The sequence below is a fragment of the Patiria miniata genome, unplaced genomic scaffold (assembly GCF_015706575.1).
Source record: "Patiria miniata isolate m_02_andy unplaced genomic scaffold, ASM1570657v1 HiC_scaffold_7, whole genome shotgun sequence".
Classification (NCBI taxonomy): Eukaryota; Metazoa; Echinodermata; class Asteroidea; order Valvatida; family Asterinidae; genus Patiria; species Patiria miniata.
Window position 1 is genome coordinate 9,220,946 of NW_024037074.1, and position 18,582 is coordinate 9,239,527.

At 37.9% G+C, this 18,582-nt stretch overlaps 2 protein-coding genes across 3 annotated transcripts; one reads left to right on the plus strand and one right to left on the minus strand.

Annotated features, from left to right (window-relative positions):
• Positions 1-6,211: 6,211 nt before the first annotated feature.
• Positions 6,212-10,675, plus strand: LOC119744939 (nucleoside diphosphate-linked moiety X motif 8-like). Of its 2 annotated transcripts, none has more exons than XM_038221164.1 (5): positions 6,212-6,556; positions 7,457-8,189; positions 8,677-8,809; positions 9,771-9,851; positions 10,380-10,675. In XM_038221164.1, the coding sequence occupies exons 2-5, from the start codon at positions 7,630-7,632 to the stop codon at positions 10,506-10,508; spliced, it is 903 nt and encodes a 300-aa protein (XP_038077092.1). In that variant the 5' UTR covers positions 6,212-6,556; positions 7,457-7,629; the 3' UTR covers positions 10,509-10,675. The 2 variants fall into 2 exon arrangements, with proteins under 2 accessions (XP_038077092.1, XP_038077091.1); XM_038221163.1 differs by having other exon boundaries at positions 6,213-6,556; positions 10,278-10,675.
• Positions 10,676-15,186: 4,511 nt separating this feature from the next.
• On the minus strand, positions 15,187-17,411 carry LOC119744941 (uncharacterized protein C1orf158 homolog). Its single transcript, XM_038221165.1, has 4 exons — positions 17,095-17,411; positions 16,325-16,435; positions 15,980-16,163; positions 15,187-15,512 (listed from the first exon to the last, which is right to left on the minus strand). Exons 1-4 carry the CDS (start codon positions 17,197-17,199, stop codon positions 15,196-15,198), a joined length of 717 nt encoding a protein of 238 aa, XP_038077093.1. The 5' UTR covers positions 17,200-17,411; the 3' UTR covers positions 15,187-15,195.
• Positions 17,412-18,582: the final 1,171 nt, after the last annotated feature.

Here is an 18,582-nt window from a genome sequence, read left to right on the forward strand (position 1 = left end):
GTCTTCTTCCTCGGTTCATCTGGATTTTTTCTTCCATTTTGGGGGTTGCAGGTAGAGCTAGTCTTCACATTACCCATCTCCCATCTCTGTGATCCTCGTAACCATGGCTACACACGTTTTGATCCCTCCAAATCCACCTCTTCTTCCCCCAAGGAGATTGGACCATACGTCTTGCCAGTATTCCGTGGAGCTGGTTACCATATATGGGGACTGACTGCAGTGTTGACTGATCTAGCGCTGGGAGTTCTTGCTCCCGATCATTACAAATCATTATATTTTTAACACTGTGCAATTTGTAATTTGTGTAATAATATACTGTGGAATCTGGGGAAAAAGTGAAGTAACGCTTCAGCTAAAGAAAATTCACCAAAATCTTTCATTAATGAAAGGAGACCAACAAACCCGACTTCATAGACTACCATCAAAAGGGGGAATAAGGCTTCTCATTAACACACAATGTTTCCACCTTATTTTTAATTAGTTAAACTGTGGAATCCAGGGAATAAGTGAAGTAACGCTTCTGGTGTTAATAAGTTCAGTTTTTAAAAATTACCATTAGGCCTATGATTCGTATTTTGCAGACATTTCACTACATCTAGTATCTAGAACATAATACATTTTTTTCAGACAAGCTATAGCTGGTTCTGGCTATATAGTCACAATGTCTTTGGAAATATGGAGGATTTCAAAAACATGTTTATATTGTAACGGGCGTGAAATTATTAGTTCAAGTACTAAATGACTAGAGACTGGACAAGAATTCTGACTGGGGAGATCGTGGTGTTCTTCAAATAATAATAACGGTTTTATTGTCTTCCAATACTGTTACTGTTGGCACACACCGTGCCCGGTGCGTAGGCCTATAATCTAATGTTTTAAGCAAACATACATTACTCATGGAACAGCAAACACTGAACATTAAAGATTAACATTTGAAATAACTTTAATGAAATGCCATATCCTGTACCATCACGCATTCATCACCAGTATACAATTAAAGCTTAACCGATAGAACACAAGACCCCGGATGTCATGACCTGAATTGTAAACAGGACAGAGGTCATGACATCCAAGCCAACAGTGTGGGGGCGCTGTTCCATTGTAATTACTGTCTATGTGGATAACGATGAGGTGGAGCGCCAATGTGCATTGCAATCGAACGTAGAGTACGAACTTCCTCACCGGGCCAGAACCAGTCACGATCTGAACACCGAGCTAGCCCCGACTTGGCTAGTCTTTTATAGCGTTTGGGTGCGTACACAGTGCAAGGAGCTAGCGCATAATAACAAAATGTCTCTTGCAATGCTCTGATTGGTCATAAACCTCTGCGCCAAATGTTATTCTCATTCACAATAATCATGGCGTCTTGACCTAGAAAGCTTATTAAACTTGTACAAGTCATTTCACTTCACAGTTATTCTACCATTAGTTTATCATAGGCCTTATTAACAATACACAGTCAACTCCATTGTCATTAATTCTTCTCATTGAAATACGAGTTGTTAACTTTAAACTTATCTTCTTATCTTCCGTAAGTCTTATCAATTAAGATTATGAAAGGAACCTGTATTTTATCAGAGTGAAGAATTAAGTGTGCTTACTGGAAATTAATCATCGGACTTGCATTTTCGTTACAATATGTATTTGCATTAATGATCATTCTTATGCAGGTGGTGGGTGAATTTTAGGTCCGTGTCTGGCCACTATTATTTTAAATGACTGCTGGTAAAAACTTCTACACTCATTCTTGAAACAGCGCGTACCAGGCCTATTTATCTAGCTGAACTGAAGCACTTCTGAAGTAGGTTTAAAGTACATATGTATTCATGAAGTACAAAGTGTACTTCCGTTGACCCTGATGTCAAAATGATGCCGGATGGATACATTATGCATGGAATTGGAAAATCATTTCTGGTTTTACAAAAGACTGACTGGTATGGTGGGGCCGTCTCATAAGTGCGACGCCTCATAGGTCCGACGCCTCACTCATAAGTCCGACGTCAGAAAAACGAGGCTTTTAATTTGTCGGACTTACCAGGCGTCGGAGCTATGAGGCGTCGCGACGCGTCGGACTTATGAGGCGTCGGACCTATGAGGCGTCGGACTTATGGGCCTTTATTTGGTTAGGGGATGCGGTTTTGTCGGACTTCAGGCCAACAAAAAAAAAAGGCTCCGGTTTCTGGTACTGGAGCTTGCCCAAAAAGTGGTGCGGCGACGCGGCTTTTTTTTTTTTTTTACCTGATTTTTTTGGTTCAAATGTCGGCTGATGACTGCAAATGGTGCCCGACTAAACTTAGTGAAAATATATGGGAGTCCAGAGAGGCCACATAAAGCTTAATTATTCTCGACCATAACCCTATCTAAAAACACGTAAAAATTGTGTAGCAGGAGGATTCCAGTCAAACCAGTTAGTTTGGCAGTTTTGAGACATCATCTTTCATTGAAAAGAAAACTTTTTCATTTTGCCGACGCGCATGGCTTCGGCGATGCGCGCGCATACCAGAAACCGGAGACTTAGGCGTCGGACTTATGAGCGGGCCCCGGTATGGTGGCCTTCAAATGAAGTCAGTCGGGGTTGTACCATGGGTGTACTTAAACCACGGACCATTTATTAGGCCAGTCACGTACGCGCAGCCGTTCCAATCCAATGGTTGGCAATTTGTGCCCCCCCCCCCCCCCCTTTGAAAGGATATGGACCCACAAGTTGTATGGACCCACAAGTTGAATGTGAAAACCAGTTTGAGTGATCATGGGCATACGGTTTTGGAAAAGTGCGTGTCACCGGATAAAACGTACGTGATGTCAGCCCAACACCGATTGCTCCAACACAGACACATAGACCTCAACATGTTGTTAGGGTTTTCTTTTCTTTTTATGTCTAACTCCAAGGACGCACTTTAACAGGAACATTTTGTGAAATGAACACACTACCAAAAAATAAAAACTGTTACTGCAAAAAGTGTTTTCATTTTTCTCCATAAAGGTGTATTTATTTACACTTATTTACATCTGTGATTTGATACAGTATTGCAGACAAAAATACTGTATGCCCTGTAAACCAGCCATTTGCAGGTGGCCAGCAAAAAAACCCCACAAACCAAAACAAATGAAGCAGCCAATAAACATGATCATATGCTTTACCAATTAAACAAATTGCATACAAAGAAAACACTTGGGATTCTAATTTTTTTAAACTAAATCTGTTCCTTTATGAAAGTTTAATATTTAGCTTACATTTCATGTTTGGTATAACCCAATTTATGCATGATTCATCTCGAACAAATACGCAAGAATTATCATAGTACAATGTACATGTATATCACTTGCTGGTCCTACTTCCGGTATTTCCTTGTTCATAGTTTTAAGTTGAACAAAATGCAAAGTGCAAAAAAAAAAAAAAAAAAATCATGGTTTGCATGTATATACATGTATAAACGACCTGAATTTGGAGGCTGACAGTATAAGCCAAATAAAAAAAAGAAGTTTAGCGTCCCTGCCCGCATCCTTTTTGGAGGCCGCCTCATTTTTTTTTTTTAACGAAAAAAAATGATACATTTTAAACTAGAGACATCATTTTGGCCTCTTTCTCTGCTCCATCTAGCAATTATAAAGCTGGTACATGTATGTCATTTCCTGAGTCCAAGTGGCGGCCATTTAAACAAAAAAAAGCTGGTGGCCATCTTGAAAAATAGCTCGGCCGGTGGTTTGGAGAAAAGAAAGAAAAAGAAAAAAAAAAGGGCCTCCTCCTTCCTTTCTTTCAAAAAGGCAGGACGCTAAACATGTTTTTTTTTTATTTGGCCTAGTTTTGCTGCTGGAATTTGCCCCCCAGTTTGGCAGTATGCAACATTTATGTGGATAAGTGACCTTCATGTTTAATAACTTGCCACATGAGGTGTAAAGTCTTACAATACATTGTAGTTACTAGACAATATACCAGGCTTTTAAAATATTATGTATATACCGGTATAAAGGGCCTATATAATTTAACAAAAAAGTTTTTGTTTTAGCATTAAGTAGGTTGCATTTGACAATTTGTTCTTTGGGTGAAAAAAAACCAGATATAGTTTCAGTTTTAATGATTTTATCTACAGAGGAAAAACTGTACCTGCAGCTGATTGTATAAAATAATGCTGATTTCTGCACTTTATCCAAAAGTGAAATGCATCAATTTTTTTAAAATGTAAATGCAAAGACTGCAGTAGCTTTTGCATATTTTTGGATGCAATACTTTGTTTCAAGATTGTCATTCTTGCTTAAAATAATTAAGCATCCACATGATTCTTCAGCATTGAGGGCGAAAATAGACTCTTTCACTTGAATAAATATCAAATACGATAAAATTGGATTAAAGACTGTATCACATGATTTCCTATAATTATTATGACTAAATGTACATTGATTTTACCAGCCTCTCACATAAAGTGTCACACGTATAGAAAAACTGTGAAAGGAACTTGTGAGATTGTAATCTGAGGAAATGGTACATAACTGCTTCACTCGACAATTTTAAATATTGAGAAGTCACGACATTAATTACTCTGGACTGCTTGGATCGGGTGCAATATTCGCATGCTATATGGCAAGAATGCTGTCCATTCCTTATACATTGTATTTGCATAAATTTCCATAAGAAAAGTACTCAGAACTCAAGTAGGCCTATATATGAATAATTTTGAATATGAGCACGATCACTCACAGTTTTGATGTTTGCATAAAGTTGCATGACACAATCCTAGTCACAGTTCCAATTCATGTACATGTAGATTTATCTACTGCAACGGCGAGTCGGTGATGCCAACAGTGAAATGTACACATGAACATTGTGCGATAGCAGCGATGTTGCATAGAGCTGGGTCCTAGCTCTATGGATCATCTGTATCAATACAATTTAGCAGCATTCAGACTTTATACATGTGACTAATTGGAAACCAGCCTTGATCGAAGCTGCGCAAGGATGCATATCAAGTTTTTTCAGCTTTGCAATGACAGCAGCATATTTTGTCACCACTTCAAACCCACTGTACACAGCAAACTGATACTAGGTAAGCTAATGCTGAATGATAACTGGCAAACATGCACATTCCATTTCCAATTAACCAGTGAGTTTTTGGAGGATGCTTTTACAGCACTTTACACAAGTACATCAAAGTCTAATGAATTTGCGCATGATGTCTGATAGATCAAAAATACTTCGACAAAAATGTACATTTCTGTTGCACTCGTTTAGTGATATTTTCACAACTGTAATTCCGAAAATGCATGGTTCACAACAAGTAATGACACAGTATACCAACCCCCGTATGAAAGTCATTCTTCTATGGAACTGTTTTCCAAATTTGCAGCTTTACCCATGCCCACCCTGAACACAAAACCCTACAACCCTGTTAAAAGTTGTGATTTTGAAGAATCAATCCTTTCAAACACAACGTTAATTTGGACGTAATTGTGTAAATTAGCAAAGATTTGTATTAAATGTACGTACCCCTTTCGTGCCTTTACAACCACAGATACAGGGGTCTTTTTAGCGAAAAACGCGGCTGACATAATCCATATCGTACAGGCATCGCGACTTTTGAATTATAATTTGTTTTTTCGTACGTGACGTTACGTGCAAAGCACGCGAGCGCATTATGGCCGCGCCCGGCGTGCAATCTTCGAAGTGCGCGCGCAGTACGCTGTGAATAGCCATTCAGCGTCATTTACGTCATCATCACAGCCAGGGGTTAGTGTAACGAACGAGCACGCGCGCCCCTGGAGTCGAGGCTGCCACCACTTGGATTTTTAACAACTTTTTAGGGACCTTAAAGCAATGCACTGTTGTGTGAAATTTGACTTGGATTATCAGGAAAAATTCAGTTGGTACATGTCCACACATGGCATCCATTATTTTAACTTTGATTTAGGCAAATTGATATACGGCATTTATGCAAATTATACGGCATTTGGAAAATTTCGGAAACATAGGGATCTTGAAATTTACCCAGGACTAAAATAATGAGTATCTCAATGTAAAAGGACAAACTGTCGTTTAAAGTACCTTCAAAATCAACCTAGTATGAGAAATATGACCAAATCAATGCGAACAGTCCTAACATATGCGGCCATTTTGGATTTATGCAAATTAGGCATATTTCCACCACCTCGATACTTAAAGAATTTTTAGTATGTCATTTTAGGGACCTTATAGAAATGCACTGTGGTGAAAAAAAAATCGTTTGAGGTCAAACCTTATAATTATTGCCTGTACTATAACCATTTTTTGTGTGTGGGTGACCCACTGACCTCTATATAAAGAGAAACCAGTGGGGTGACCTGGTTAACTGCGTGGATTAGTGGCGAGCGGTTACGATTTTGTAAGGGCAATTAGAGGCGCGATAGTCTGAGGCGCGGGGCGGCGCGATTGTCACCCTGAGAATTCAGCACAGCGGGTCATCCTGCAGAGCCGCAGTACGGTGTACCTCCTCCGAACAAAGCATTTGATTTGACTTCGTCTGCGCTGGTGGTAATCAAGGAAAACTGGAACTTAGCATTGCCAAGTTAGTCTACAACAGTCAAGGTAATTCTCTTCCATGATTGACGAAATACAAATGATTATATTTGTTGTTGAAATTTGTACAAATGCGTGTTTGTTGTTTACGTTGGCCTACTTCTGCTGCTGATCGCTAGTACTAGTATAGCCCCATAAATGTGGCCTATTTACTGGACTGCCTCCGTAAACATAGGCCACACATCCACATGTTCAAAAACGTGTCGCACTTTGCCAAATTTTGATTTTCATATTTAGGCTTAGTTTGAAGGGTTTTTTTGCTTTAGAAGCATACTCATAGGCTAATCAGAAAGTGCTGCCTTTTTCAGATGTCTAATTTTTGTGAAATTTCATGTTTAAACTTTGATACGCAAACGTGTAAAAATGAATCTGGAAATTTCACGAAAAATATACATCTGAAAAAGGCAGCACTTTCTGTTTAGCCTATAAAGAGGGTGAGTATGCTTCTAAAGCAGAAAAAACCTACAAACTAAGCCTAAATGCGAAAATCAAAATTTGGCAAAGTGCGACACGTTTTTGTACATGTGGATGTGTGGCCTATGTTTACGGAGGCAGTCCAGTAAATAGCCACATTTATGGGGCTAGTATCTAGTACTAGTATAGGCCTATATATCCTTTTTTTTTCATTAGCCATTTTCTTTCTCAAAATCAGAATATTTCTTTGCAAGATTAACCACATATTGTACGTTTTATCTCATTTTTGGGCAGGATGCATGCCTATTTTAATGTGTTTATACTGACGTAACAAATACTGTGCACTGCAACGCATGCATGCCGTGCATGGTTATGGAAATTTTGGTACTCGCGTTTACATAACATGGTATTGTCGTTATTCTAAACAAGTCCTATTAGATTAAGGGTCTTTAGATTGTATTTTTAAATTGTCCTATTTTCTTTTCCTACCTACAGGCCTGGATTCTGCATAATAAACAAGGAACTCGGTAACACATTTCATCCACGTAATAAATCCTTCGAATTTTCATCACAGCCTAGATTTGTCTGAGTCAATCAGTGAAGTAGATGATTTAAATGCTGTCTGCCAACAGCCAATCTAATGTCGTTTTCAGTAGTGGCCCCTTCATATGAATAAAACTCAAGAATATTGGGTTAAGCTAGCTCCCCTTGTCGGCGACATCTCAACAATGTCTTTATTTGTGAAATTGCCAATACGTCACTCCAAGTCTTTGAGTGTTAGCTCCTGTCAACTCCAACAATCTCATCAAGGTTTGGCATCAATGGTTCTTAGATGCTCCCGACATTTTGTCTCCGTAGCAACCACATCTTATTTTGCAAGATCAATGAGGAAAAATAAGATATGCAAATATACAGCTCCAAGAACATTTTCTGTCTGCAAGATAAGAAATGGAAGTCAGTCAAAAAGTCTTCAAAACTCCAAAATCGGATTTGTCGATTCTGGTCAGTCTACATCCAGTTTGGAGTCCATGGTATTTTCCCAGGATAATAAAGCTAGGGCCATCAAGCAAATGTCAATCATGAAACCTTCCACAACCAGTTTTTTCTTCAAGAGGAGGCCAATACGGAGTGCAGGGGTGTGTGTACCTCTTTGCAGGATTGACAGGATTCCTTCAATCTTGTACACTCTACGGTCACAGTTTGTAAGCTCACACAGCGGAGAAATCAGGTAAGATGAGTCCTGGATGAAAATTAAGATGTTCAGGAAGGGGGATGTTCAGGAAATCAAAAAACCTGAGCATTTGAACCAGACATTGTTAAAGAAATGCATGCACACAGACCCGTTTAAGATCAGAACATCAAACTATTTTGAAATTTTTTATTCAAAATTTAGCAATTTTTCAAAACCCTCTTAAAATGAAAAAAGGCAGTGCTCTTCTCCTAAAAATACTTTATTCAATATTGAAATAATTATGACAATATTGATGATTCAAGATACTCCTGTCGAAAGAAGCACTGACAGAACACTTTATTTTAAGCGAAATTATGGGTACTGCCGTTAAGACAAACATAATTCTCTAAGGTGTTATTTTTTTATTGGATTGAGGTGTTTAATATAATATACTAGCTTTCATGAGCAAGGAAAAAGAAAATACATTTTGCGTCATTTATTTATACAATAAAAAGATGCCTATATTTTGACATTTTTCCTGAAGTTTTCCTGGTGGCGTCATGGATGAAAAAGACACAGATGTCACTCAAACATCACTCAGAGAATTGAAGGAAGAAGTAGGAATATGCCCGGAATCAGTGGAAATGTGGGGGCAACTTGTTCCGGTCCCTGATCGTGTATGTACACGTATCACCTTCTTGAATTGTAAAGAATTTGTGAAGACATTGAGATTATGCAGTTACAAGCAGTTTGTAACCTTGTAACTTGTCAAGAGGGCTTTGCTGAGGAATTGTTTACAGTAAATTGCAATTGAAAGTTAACACTGGATTGAGAAATTTTTGAAATGAATTCGTGTTCGAGTTCGATTCGCATCATCGTTTCTCATTTCGTGAAAATGTTTTCCCAGCACTTCAGGTGAAAAGGCTTGAAAACATTTCCTACTTGTGTGCAAAGGCATGAATATATGTTTTCCTTCTTGTGTGAAAAGGCACTGTTTTCATACTTGTTTGAAAGCCACAAATACCTTCTAGTGTGAAAAGGCATGAATGTTTTCCTACTTGTCTGAAAAAGCCATGAACATAATGTTTACCTTCTGTGAAAAGGCATGAATGTTTTCCTTTACTTGTGTGAAACGGCTTGGGTTTGTTTTGCTACTTGTGTGAAAAGCAATGAATCTGTTTTCCTACTTGTGTGAAAAGGCGTGAAACTTTTTCCCTACTTGTAGAAAAAGGCACGAAATGTTTTCCCACTTTGGGAAATTATATTCACAATTTGCGGAATGAAAATGAATTCCCTGCGGGAAGAGAAAACAAAGAGAAATTCGCATTCTGTGTTTACTTTTGATTGCAATGTGTAGTGTCTAACTTTTTGGTCTATAAATGGAACATGTTCATCGTTCGAAAAATTCTTTTTTTTTCTTGTTCAAAATGGTTTACCCCAAAGTTTTTGTTGTATTATAAATGTATCCAAATTTGTAAAGGTTGTTTTAGCGTGTATTTCTACAGACAAGTGTGTGAAACTGCAGTGTATACCCTGAGGTATTTCAGCCTGAAAGTGTCTCGTTGCATGCAGTGTATCATAGTTGTGTTCATGCTCTAGTTTTATATAAAGACCTCTTTTGTCCATTTTTTTGTTCAGTCAGGAAAGACATCAGCCACAGCAACGCTTGCCTACATAGGTGACATTGATTTGACAAAACTTGGATACGATACGAAAGAGGTATGTTTGTGCCATCATGCAACGAATTTAATGTTTTCATTTAGTTATTACTTCATGTAGCTGCAGGTTGATTTTTTCTGATAGGATTGGGATTTTATAAAGGTGCTGGATACATATTTATAAATATTGAAAACTTCACTTGTGCAAGTGCGTGCTATAGCTGGTGGTGTTTTGTCTGGAAAGTAAATTAATAAATCATCTTAGACTCGAGAGATGTTAATTCAAAGCAACTATTTGTGAATGTTAAAAAAATCAATAATTGAAAGAATTCTTGCAATAATTCGTTCTCAATATAAATCCACATATAAATCAAACACAGTTACATGGGAGTTACGGTTTTGAACAAATTACAAAAATTTGACACAGCAATTGTGTGTCTTCTTCCTCAGTTCATCTGGATTTTTTCTTCCATTTTGGGGGTTGCAGGTAGAGTTAGTCTTCACATTACCCATCTCCCATCTCTGTGATCCTCGTAACCATGGCTACACACGTTTTGATCCCTCCAAATCCACCTCTTCTTCCCCCAAGGAGATTGGACCGTACGTCTTGCCAGTATTCCGTGGAGCTGGTTACCATATATGGGGACTGACTGCAGTGTTGACTGATCTAGCGCTGGGAGTTCTTGCTCCCGATCATTACAAATCATTATATTTTTAACACTGTGCAATTTGTAATTATTTGTAATAATATACTGTGGAATCTGGGGAAAAAGTGAAGTAACGCTTCAGCTAAAGAAAATTCACCAAAATCTTTCATTAATGAAAGGAGACCAACAAACCCGACTTCATAGACTACCATCAAAAGGGGGAATAAGGCTTCTCATTTACACACAATGTTTCCGCCTTATTTTAAATTAGTTAAACTGTGGAATCCAGGGAATAAGTGAAGTAACGCTTCAGCTAAAAGAAAATTCACCAAAATCTTTCATTAATGAAAGGAGACCAACAAACCAGACTTCATAGACTACCTTCAAAAGGCCGAGTAAAACTTACTCTTACATAGATGGTTGATCCAACTTGAATAAAAGTTGAATAAAAGTTGAATAAAAGTTGAGTTTTCCTCGCAGACGTTCTCGTAAATTGTAAGAAGTTCAAGTTTACGTTACTTTGTTGAAGAGACCAATACTGAAACTTAATTATGACATTCCTCCATGATTCAGACCGTTTGTGATTTTATGGTAACACTAAACATTTTCGTTTCAAATGACACCTTCACGTTTTATTACATAATGATTTATTGTCAAAACTGTACAATCAGCCTTCGCCTGTGTACTACAGTAACCTTTTCACTACGTTTTCCAAATGCGACTTCCTCACAAAATGCCAATTTAACAGACCAACGGGAACCGTTTACAGACAGTTGCCATGGTACCTAATTATCATGTGCATAAATCGACAAGGGACAGGGGGAACCCACCCGCCCCGTCCCCCCCCCCCCCCCCCCACATTTTAAAGCGGGGGACATTGTTGGTCACCCCCCCCCCCCCCCCCACACACACACACACCATTTTCTTCCCCGAATAAAAATGGTAGCCTACAATAAATATGCTATTGCTCAGAATACATGTATCTGATTCAATTACTCCAAACTCAAAACTTTAAAAGATGTTCTTTTGCTCCAATTGATTTTAGTGGTCAGAAATTGCCTCAGATCACACCACAGAAATTGCTTTTCTATAACTGCATGTCTCCCCAACTATATCCCCCATTTACATTTACTGAACTCCCTACATTTTCAATCAGCTTGTTCACAATAATCAAAACGTCTTGACCTAGAAAGCTTATTAAACTTGTATAAGTCATTTCATTTCACAGTTATTCTACCATTAGTTTATCATAGGCCCTATTATCAATACACAGTCAACTGTATTGGCATTAATTCTTCTCATTGAAATACGAGTTAACTTTAAACTTATCTTCTTATCTTCCGTAAGTCTTATCAATTAAGTTTATGAAAGGAACCTGTATTTTATCAGAGTGAAGAATAAAGTGTGCTTACTGGAAATTAATCACCGGACTTGCATTTTCGTTGCAATATGTATTTGCATTAATGATCATTCTTATGCAGGTGGTGGGTGAATTTTAGGTCCGTGTCTGGCCACTATTACATGTATTTTAAATGACCATGACGACTGCTGGTAAAAACGTCTACACTCATTCTTGAAACAGTGTGTGCCAGGCCTATTTATCTAGCTGAACTGAAGCACTTCTGAAGTAGGTTTGAAGTATATTTGTATTCATGAAGTACAAAATGTGCTTCCGTTGACCTTGATGTCAAAATGATGCCTGATGGATACATATGCATGGCATTGGAAAATCATCTCTGGTTTTACAAAAGACTGACTGGTATGGTGGGGCCGTCTCATAAGTGCGACGCCTCATAGGTCCGACGCCTCATAAGTCCGACGTCGGAAAAACGAGGCTTTTAATTTGTCGGACTAACCGGGCGTCGGAGCTATGAGGCGTCGGACTTATGAGGCGTCGGACCTATGAGGCGTCGGACTTGTGGGCCTTTATTGGGATGCGGTTTTGTCGGACTTAATGAGGCGTCGGACTTATGAGCGGACCCCGGTATGGTGGCCTTCAAATGAAGTCAGTCGGGGTTGCGCAGAATGTTGTACCATGGGAGTACTTGAACCACGGATCATTTATCTGTGCTTTGTTAAAGAAGGCCATAAGTCACGTACGTGCAGCCGTCCCAATCCAATTGTTGGCAATTTGTGTGCCAGTTTGAAAGGATTGTATGGACCCACAAGTTGAATGTGAAAACCAGTTTGAGGGATCATTTTGGAAAAGTGCGTGTCACCGGATAAAACGTACGTGATGTCAGCCCAACACTAATCGCTCCAACACAGACACACCTCTATTCTTTTTATGTCCAAGGACACACTTTAACAGCAACATTTTGTGAAATGAACACACGACCAAAAAAATAAAAACTGATACTGCAAAAAGTGTTTTCATTTTTCTCCATAAAAGGTGTATTTATTTACACTTATTTACATCTGTGATTTGATACAGTATTGCAGACAAAAATACTGTATGCCCTGTAAACCAGCCATTTGCATGTGGCCAGCAAAAAAACAACAAACCAAAACAAATGCATAAAATATGAAGCAGCCAATAAACATGATCATATGCTTTACCAATTAAACAAATTGCATACAAAGAAAACACTTGGGATTCTAATTTTTTTAAACTAAATCTGTTCCTTTATGAAAGTTTGATATTTAGCTTACATTTCATGTTTTGTATAACCCAATTTATGCATGATTCATCTCGAACAAATACGCAAGAGTTATCATAGTACAATGTACATGTATATCACTTGCTGGTCCTACTTTTAAAGCCACTTCTGGTATTTCCTTGTTCATAGTTTTAAGTTGAACACAATGCAAAGTGCAAAAAAAATAAATATATGTTTCATGGTTTACATGTATATACATGTACATGTATAAATGACCTGAATTTGTTTATGTCAAGAATATTTATTATTGAACATCATCTTTCCATGCTGTATGTGTCAATCAATTATGATTCAATCTAGGTTAGCAAATTGTCTCATGCAGTGTGTGCCCCGGAGGCTGACAGTTTAAGCCAAATAAACCAACAAAAAAGGGCCTCCTCCTTCCTTTCTTTCAAAAAGGCAGGACGCTAAACATGTTTTTTTTTTATTTGGCCTTGTTTTGCTGCTGGAATTTGCCCCCCAGTTTGGCAGTATGCAACATTTATGTTGTTTAAGTGACCTTCATGTTTAATAACTTGCCACATAAGGTGTAAAGTCTTACTCTATACTGTAGTTACTAGACAATATAAAATATGCCAGGCTTTTCAAATATTATACCGGTATTAAGGGCCTATATTATTAAACAAATGTTTTTGTTTCAGCATTAAGTAGGTTGCATTTGACAATTTGTTCTTTGGGTGAAAAAAAACCAGATAAAGTTTCAGTTTTAATGATTTTATCTACAGAGGAAAAACTGTACCTGGTTGTATAAAATAATGCTCTTTTTTGCACTTTATCCAAAAGTGAAATGCATGATTTTTTTAAAAATGTAAAATGCAAAGACTGCAGCAGCTTTTGCATATTTTTGGATGCAATACTTTGTTTCAAGATTGTCATTCTTGCTTAAAATAATTAAGCATCCACATGATTCTTCAGCATTGAGGGCGAAAATAGACTTTCACTTGAATAAATATCAAATACGATAAAATTGGATTAAAGATTGTATCACGTGATTTTCTATAATTGTTATGACCAGCCTCTTACACAAAGTGTCACATATTGTAAAAAATCTTTGAAAGCAACTCATGAGATTGTAATCTGAGAATACATAACTGTTTCACTCGACAATCTTAAATATTGAGAGGTCAAGATATTACTTGGAAGTTGGATCTGGTGCAATTTGAATGCTCCATGGCAAGAATGCTGTCCATTCCTTATATTTGCATACATTTGCATATGAAAAGTACCGGTACTCAAAACTCAAGTAGGCCTATATTTGAATAAATTTGAATATGAGCACGATCACTCACAGTTTTGATGTTTGCATAAAGTTGCATGACACAATCCTAGTCACAGTTCCAATTCATGTACATGTAGATTTATCTACTGCAACTGCATCGAGGCGGTGATGCCAACAGTGAAATGTACACGTGAACATTGTGCGATACCAGCGATGTTGCATAGAGCATGGGTCCTAGCTCTATGGATCAACTGTATAAATACAATTTAGCAGCATTCAGACTTTATATATGTGACTAATTGAAAACCAGCCTTGATCGAAGCTGCGCAAGGATGCATATTTTTCAGCTTTGCAATGACAGCAGCATATTTTGTCACCACTTCAAACCCACTGTACACAGCAAACTGATACTAGGTAAGCTAATGCTGAATGATAACTGGCAAACATGCACATTTCATTCTCCAATTAACAAGTGACTTTTTGGAGGATGCTTTTACAGCACTTTACACAAGTACATCAAAGTCTAATGAATTTGCGCATGATGTCTGATAGATCAAAAATACTTCGACAAAAATGTACATTTTCTGTTGCACTCGTTTAGTGATATTTTCACAACTGTAATTCCGAAAATGCATGGTTCATAACAAGTAATGACACAGTATACCAACCCCCGTATTAAAGTCATTCTTCTATGGAACTGTTTTTCAAATTTGCAGCTTTACCCATGCCCACCCTGAACACAAAACCCTACAACCCTCCCCTAAATTCCATACCATCATTCGTGTATTCCAAAGATCTAGTAGAATTTTTTGGATACAACCCATGCTCCCTTGGAAAATAACTTACATTATTGACAAATAATGTTGGTACTTTGTCACTTTACACAGAGACTTGAGTAGGACCATGCAAACTTCTTGTGGCAGGCTCAGTTCTCGTTGGCAATTGTAACTCTTGTGGTGTCTGTAAAACGTTCACGCTCCTGAGACCTAGATCCTTATTGATCAGGTTGACGGGATGCAGTCTGGTAGAGAGCTCCCTCGGTGGTGCATAGTGATTCCTAACGAGTGCATTGGAAGGTTGCGGGATGTACGACTGACCGTACGTGGTGTGGTATTCACCTAGACCGGCCAGGGCTTGCTCTCTCTTCCATTTATCATTCAGCTTTTCTTGCAGGCCAAAGTTGGTGGATGGGCCATCTACATCAAGAGGTAAGAAGATTTACACAATTCCATGTAAATTTCAGTTTCAATCGTAGGAATTCAAACTGGCAAGAAATGAGATTCAAGCTTTGGTCCTCTGATTTCTGTTCACATAACACAAATGTGATCCGTCGTAATTGAAAACAAAATTCAAACTCTGTTTAAACTATGAGTCTCCTTTCCTGGTACAGTGCACCTTTTTTATATTTGGTATAGGGATCCATATTTGTTTTAAATTCTTTTTTTTTCTTCTGAAATTCTGACTCTCAAAATATACCGCCACCTATTCAAAATTTACAGTGACAATTTCTTCATTGAAATAGCTTATGGGTTAAGCCAATAGTTTGACATGATGTCCAGTATCAAAAGAATCTCTTCAATCAAAAAAACACTTCCATCAATGGTAACCTGGAAACCATAACATTGGAACCTGTAACCAGATTGCAATATTCAGTAACACTCACCTCTGATTGGGTGATCGGATTTTTCTGGTTCCCAGGCTAGTCTGTTGGAGTCCCAGTATCGCAGCTCTGGTAGAGTGTCTCTACCCATTCTCTCCCGTTTGTTGAACTGCTCGTCATACCATGAGATCAGATTGCTGGAGAAGTCATTGTTATGATGAGCAAACAGATGTTTGTTGTCAAGACCCTGAAATGAGAAATAAAATACTTATTTAAACTTTGTCTCTGGAATGTCTGACGCGAGTGGTACCCACGTGAGCACACACAAACTTCAGTCTAACGTAGGGGAATTCCCATAAATAGAGGACATTGCAATTTCAAGACTTGACATACAAGTGAAATACTCACATCATTTTTCATCATTGCATTTCTTCGTGTCATGACGTCTGGTCTGTACTGGGGATATTTCACAAAGTCGGTCCTGTGTGTTGAACCAGACTTAATCGGTGCTCTTTGAAACTGTGAAGAAAGAAGTGAAATTGCAGTTAATTTATTTATGGTTATTTAATAATTTTATACATAAGGACCTTAAACAACACTAGTTTCAGTTTAATGTCCCCCCCCCCCTTGGGGGGGGGGGAACAGTAGGATGATAACTTTGTCAAAGATAAAACTTTAAAAATATTCGACGACGTCATATATACCTAGACTTGTACCTGTTGTAACAGACTAGAGTGAGATCAACTTTGTAGTTTTGAAAAATTACTGGATGACAGTCGGATATATAAGTTAACTATGGTATGAATTAAAGTAAAACTGAAAGTAGATTTTATGTCAATATAAATTGTAAATAAAAATCTTACAATGTTTGTTTCTGAACTTAACAGCTGCTAAATAGCCTAGGGCCTACATGTATTCTTAAAACACAACTTTGATTTATGATGTGACAAACTGATGACAAAACTTAATAATTAAGAAACATAAGGCTAAATGACAATTACATTTTTATTGCAGTTCAATTTGTAAGTAACATAGACCTATATAAGTTTTACGTAGGTTTGTAATAAAAATGATACAACCCACTACATGTATCATGTGTATTTCATTTTCATTCATGCTTTCAAGTTGACCATCCATGATCCAGTCTGTGTTAAGGCCCTACCGCCGGCCGTACCCACCTTGTTTCTGTTTTCAGACCAATTTCCAATCAGAACACCTGGGGAGTATTTTTGCTCGATTCGCCACCCCGGCAGGTTCCATTTCATCGGATCTCCTTGGGCCATTTCACGTTAAGTGTTGCCTACTACACTGTTGACTTGTTAAGACAAGAATTAAGATCGAAGAAAACACAAGAAAGGTGTGAAAATGTGCAGCTTCAGTAACGATCATGCATGTGATTGTGGGTGAATCGGCATGTGGTAACGTAACGGCGAGACGTGAAAAAGTTGTTGATAGTTTTGTCGCGCGTGCCATTAGTTGGCCCTAGCAACGTGGTCACCCACATATGTTGTGTGACGTAGGCATACGAAATAAGTCGCGCTTGGACTTCGCACTCATTTGTAAATCAGTGCGGTGAAAAGTAGATGCAGTTCAGATACATTTAATTAATCAGCTGATCTTTTATTGAAATTGTTATTCCTCAAACATTTCAAAGATTAACATTTCTATTCACTTTTCAATCCTCCATGTTCGTTGTTCATTTCATTTTGACGAGAACAGTTGAGACCTATTTTTTTGTCCGCTGTATTTATACCTGTCTGTGGCACGGAAGGACGTTCCGCGGAAGAACAAAGTGTGTTGACCTCTTGCAACAGGTGCACAGATATTGAATTACAAGAATTGCTTGAGGGCGCTAATTAGTTTACTGTAATAAATCTGTTTCAGGTATTTGTTGTGTCTGCGGTTTTGTCAAGTGTTAATTGTTTGTGGCAATAAAATACGATGAAATACGTTTTCCAATGTTAGTCGTTGGATTTAGGAACTTAATTCGTGTTATAATCTGGAAAGTATTTTGAATTTCGACAATCCTTTCGCAGTTCAAATTAAAGCGTCCGTTAGAGAAAACACACAAAAAGCAAAATTTTTAAAGGTTATCTCATTTTCATTTCTGTGTACTTTTTTTAGTCTTAGGTAGATCTGTTCAAAATCATTTTTAAATATTTAAAAGTTGACTGGCAATACATAGGTTGTTAATGTTGAATTTCATATTAGATTTATGAAATTTAATTGAAGTACAATAACAATGGAAGAAATAACAACGGAAGAAATGTAAACACCTACATGCCTATTCTGTTTTGAGAAACTAATTACAATGCTTTATTTGGCAAGAAAACAATTGAAACTGGGAAACCACATATAGAAAAAATATCACCGAGCAAGCATGTTACATGTAACTTAATAAAAATCAAACCAATATTGTTTGGCTAGTAAATTTAAATAAGGCACCATTTCCTCCTAAGGATGCTTAGGCAGCACTTGATAATAGACCGCTTGCAGACGCGTTCGATAATTGACGCGCTAAGGTGAGCGACGCCATGTTCCGGGACAAAATGTGCGTGGATAGATATACGCCTGTCCCACAACATGGCGTCGCGCGCCTTCGCGCGTCGATTATCGAACGCGTCTGCAAGCGGTCTATACACTGTATTTACATCAAAGATTATTTT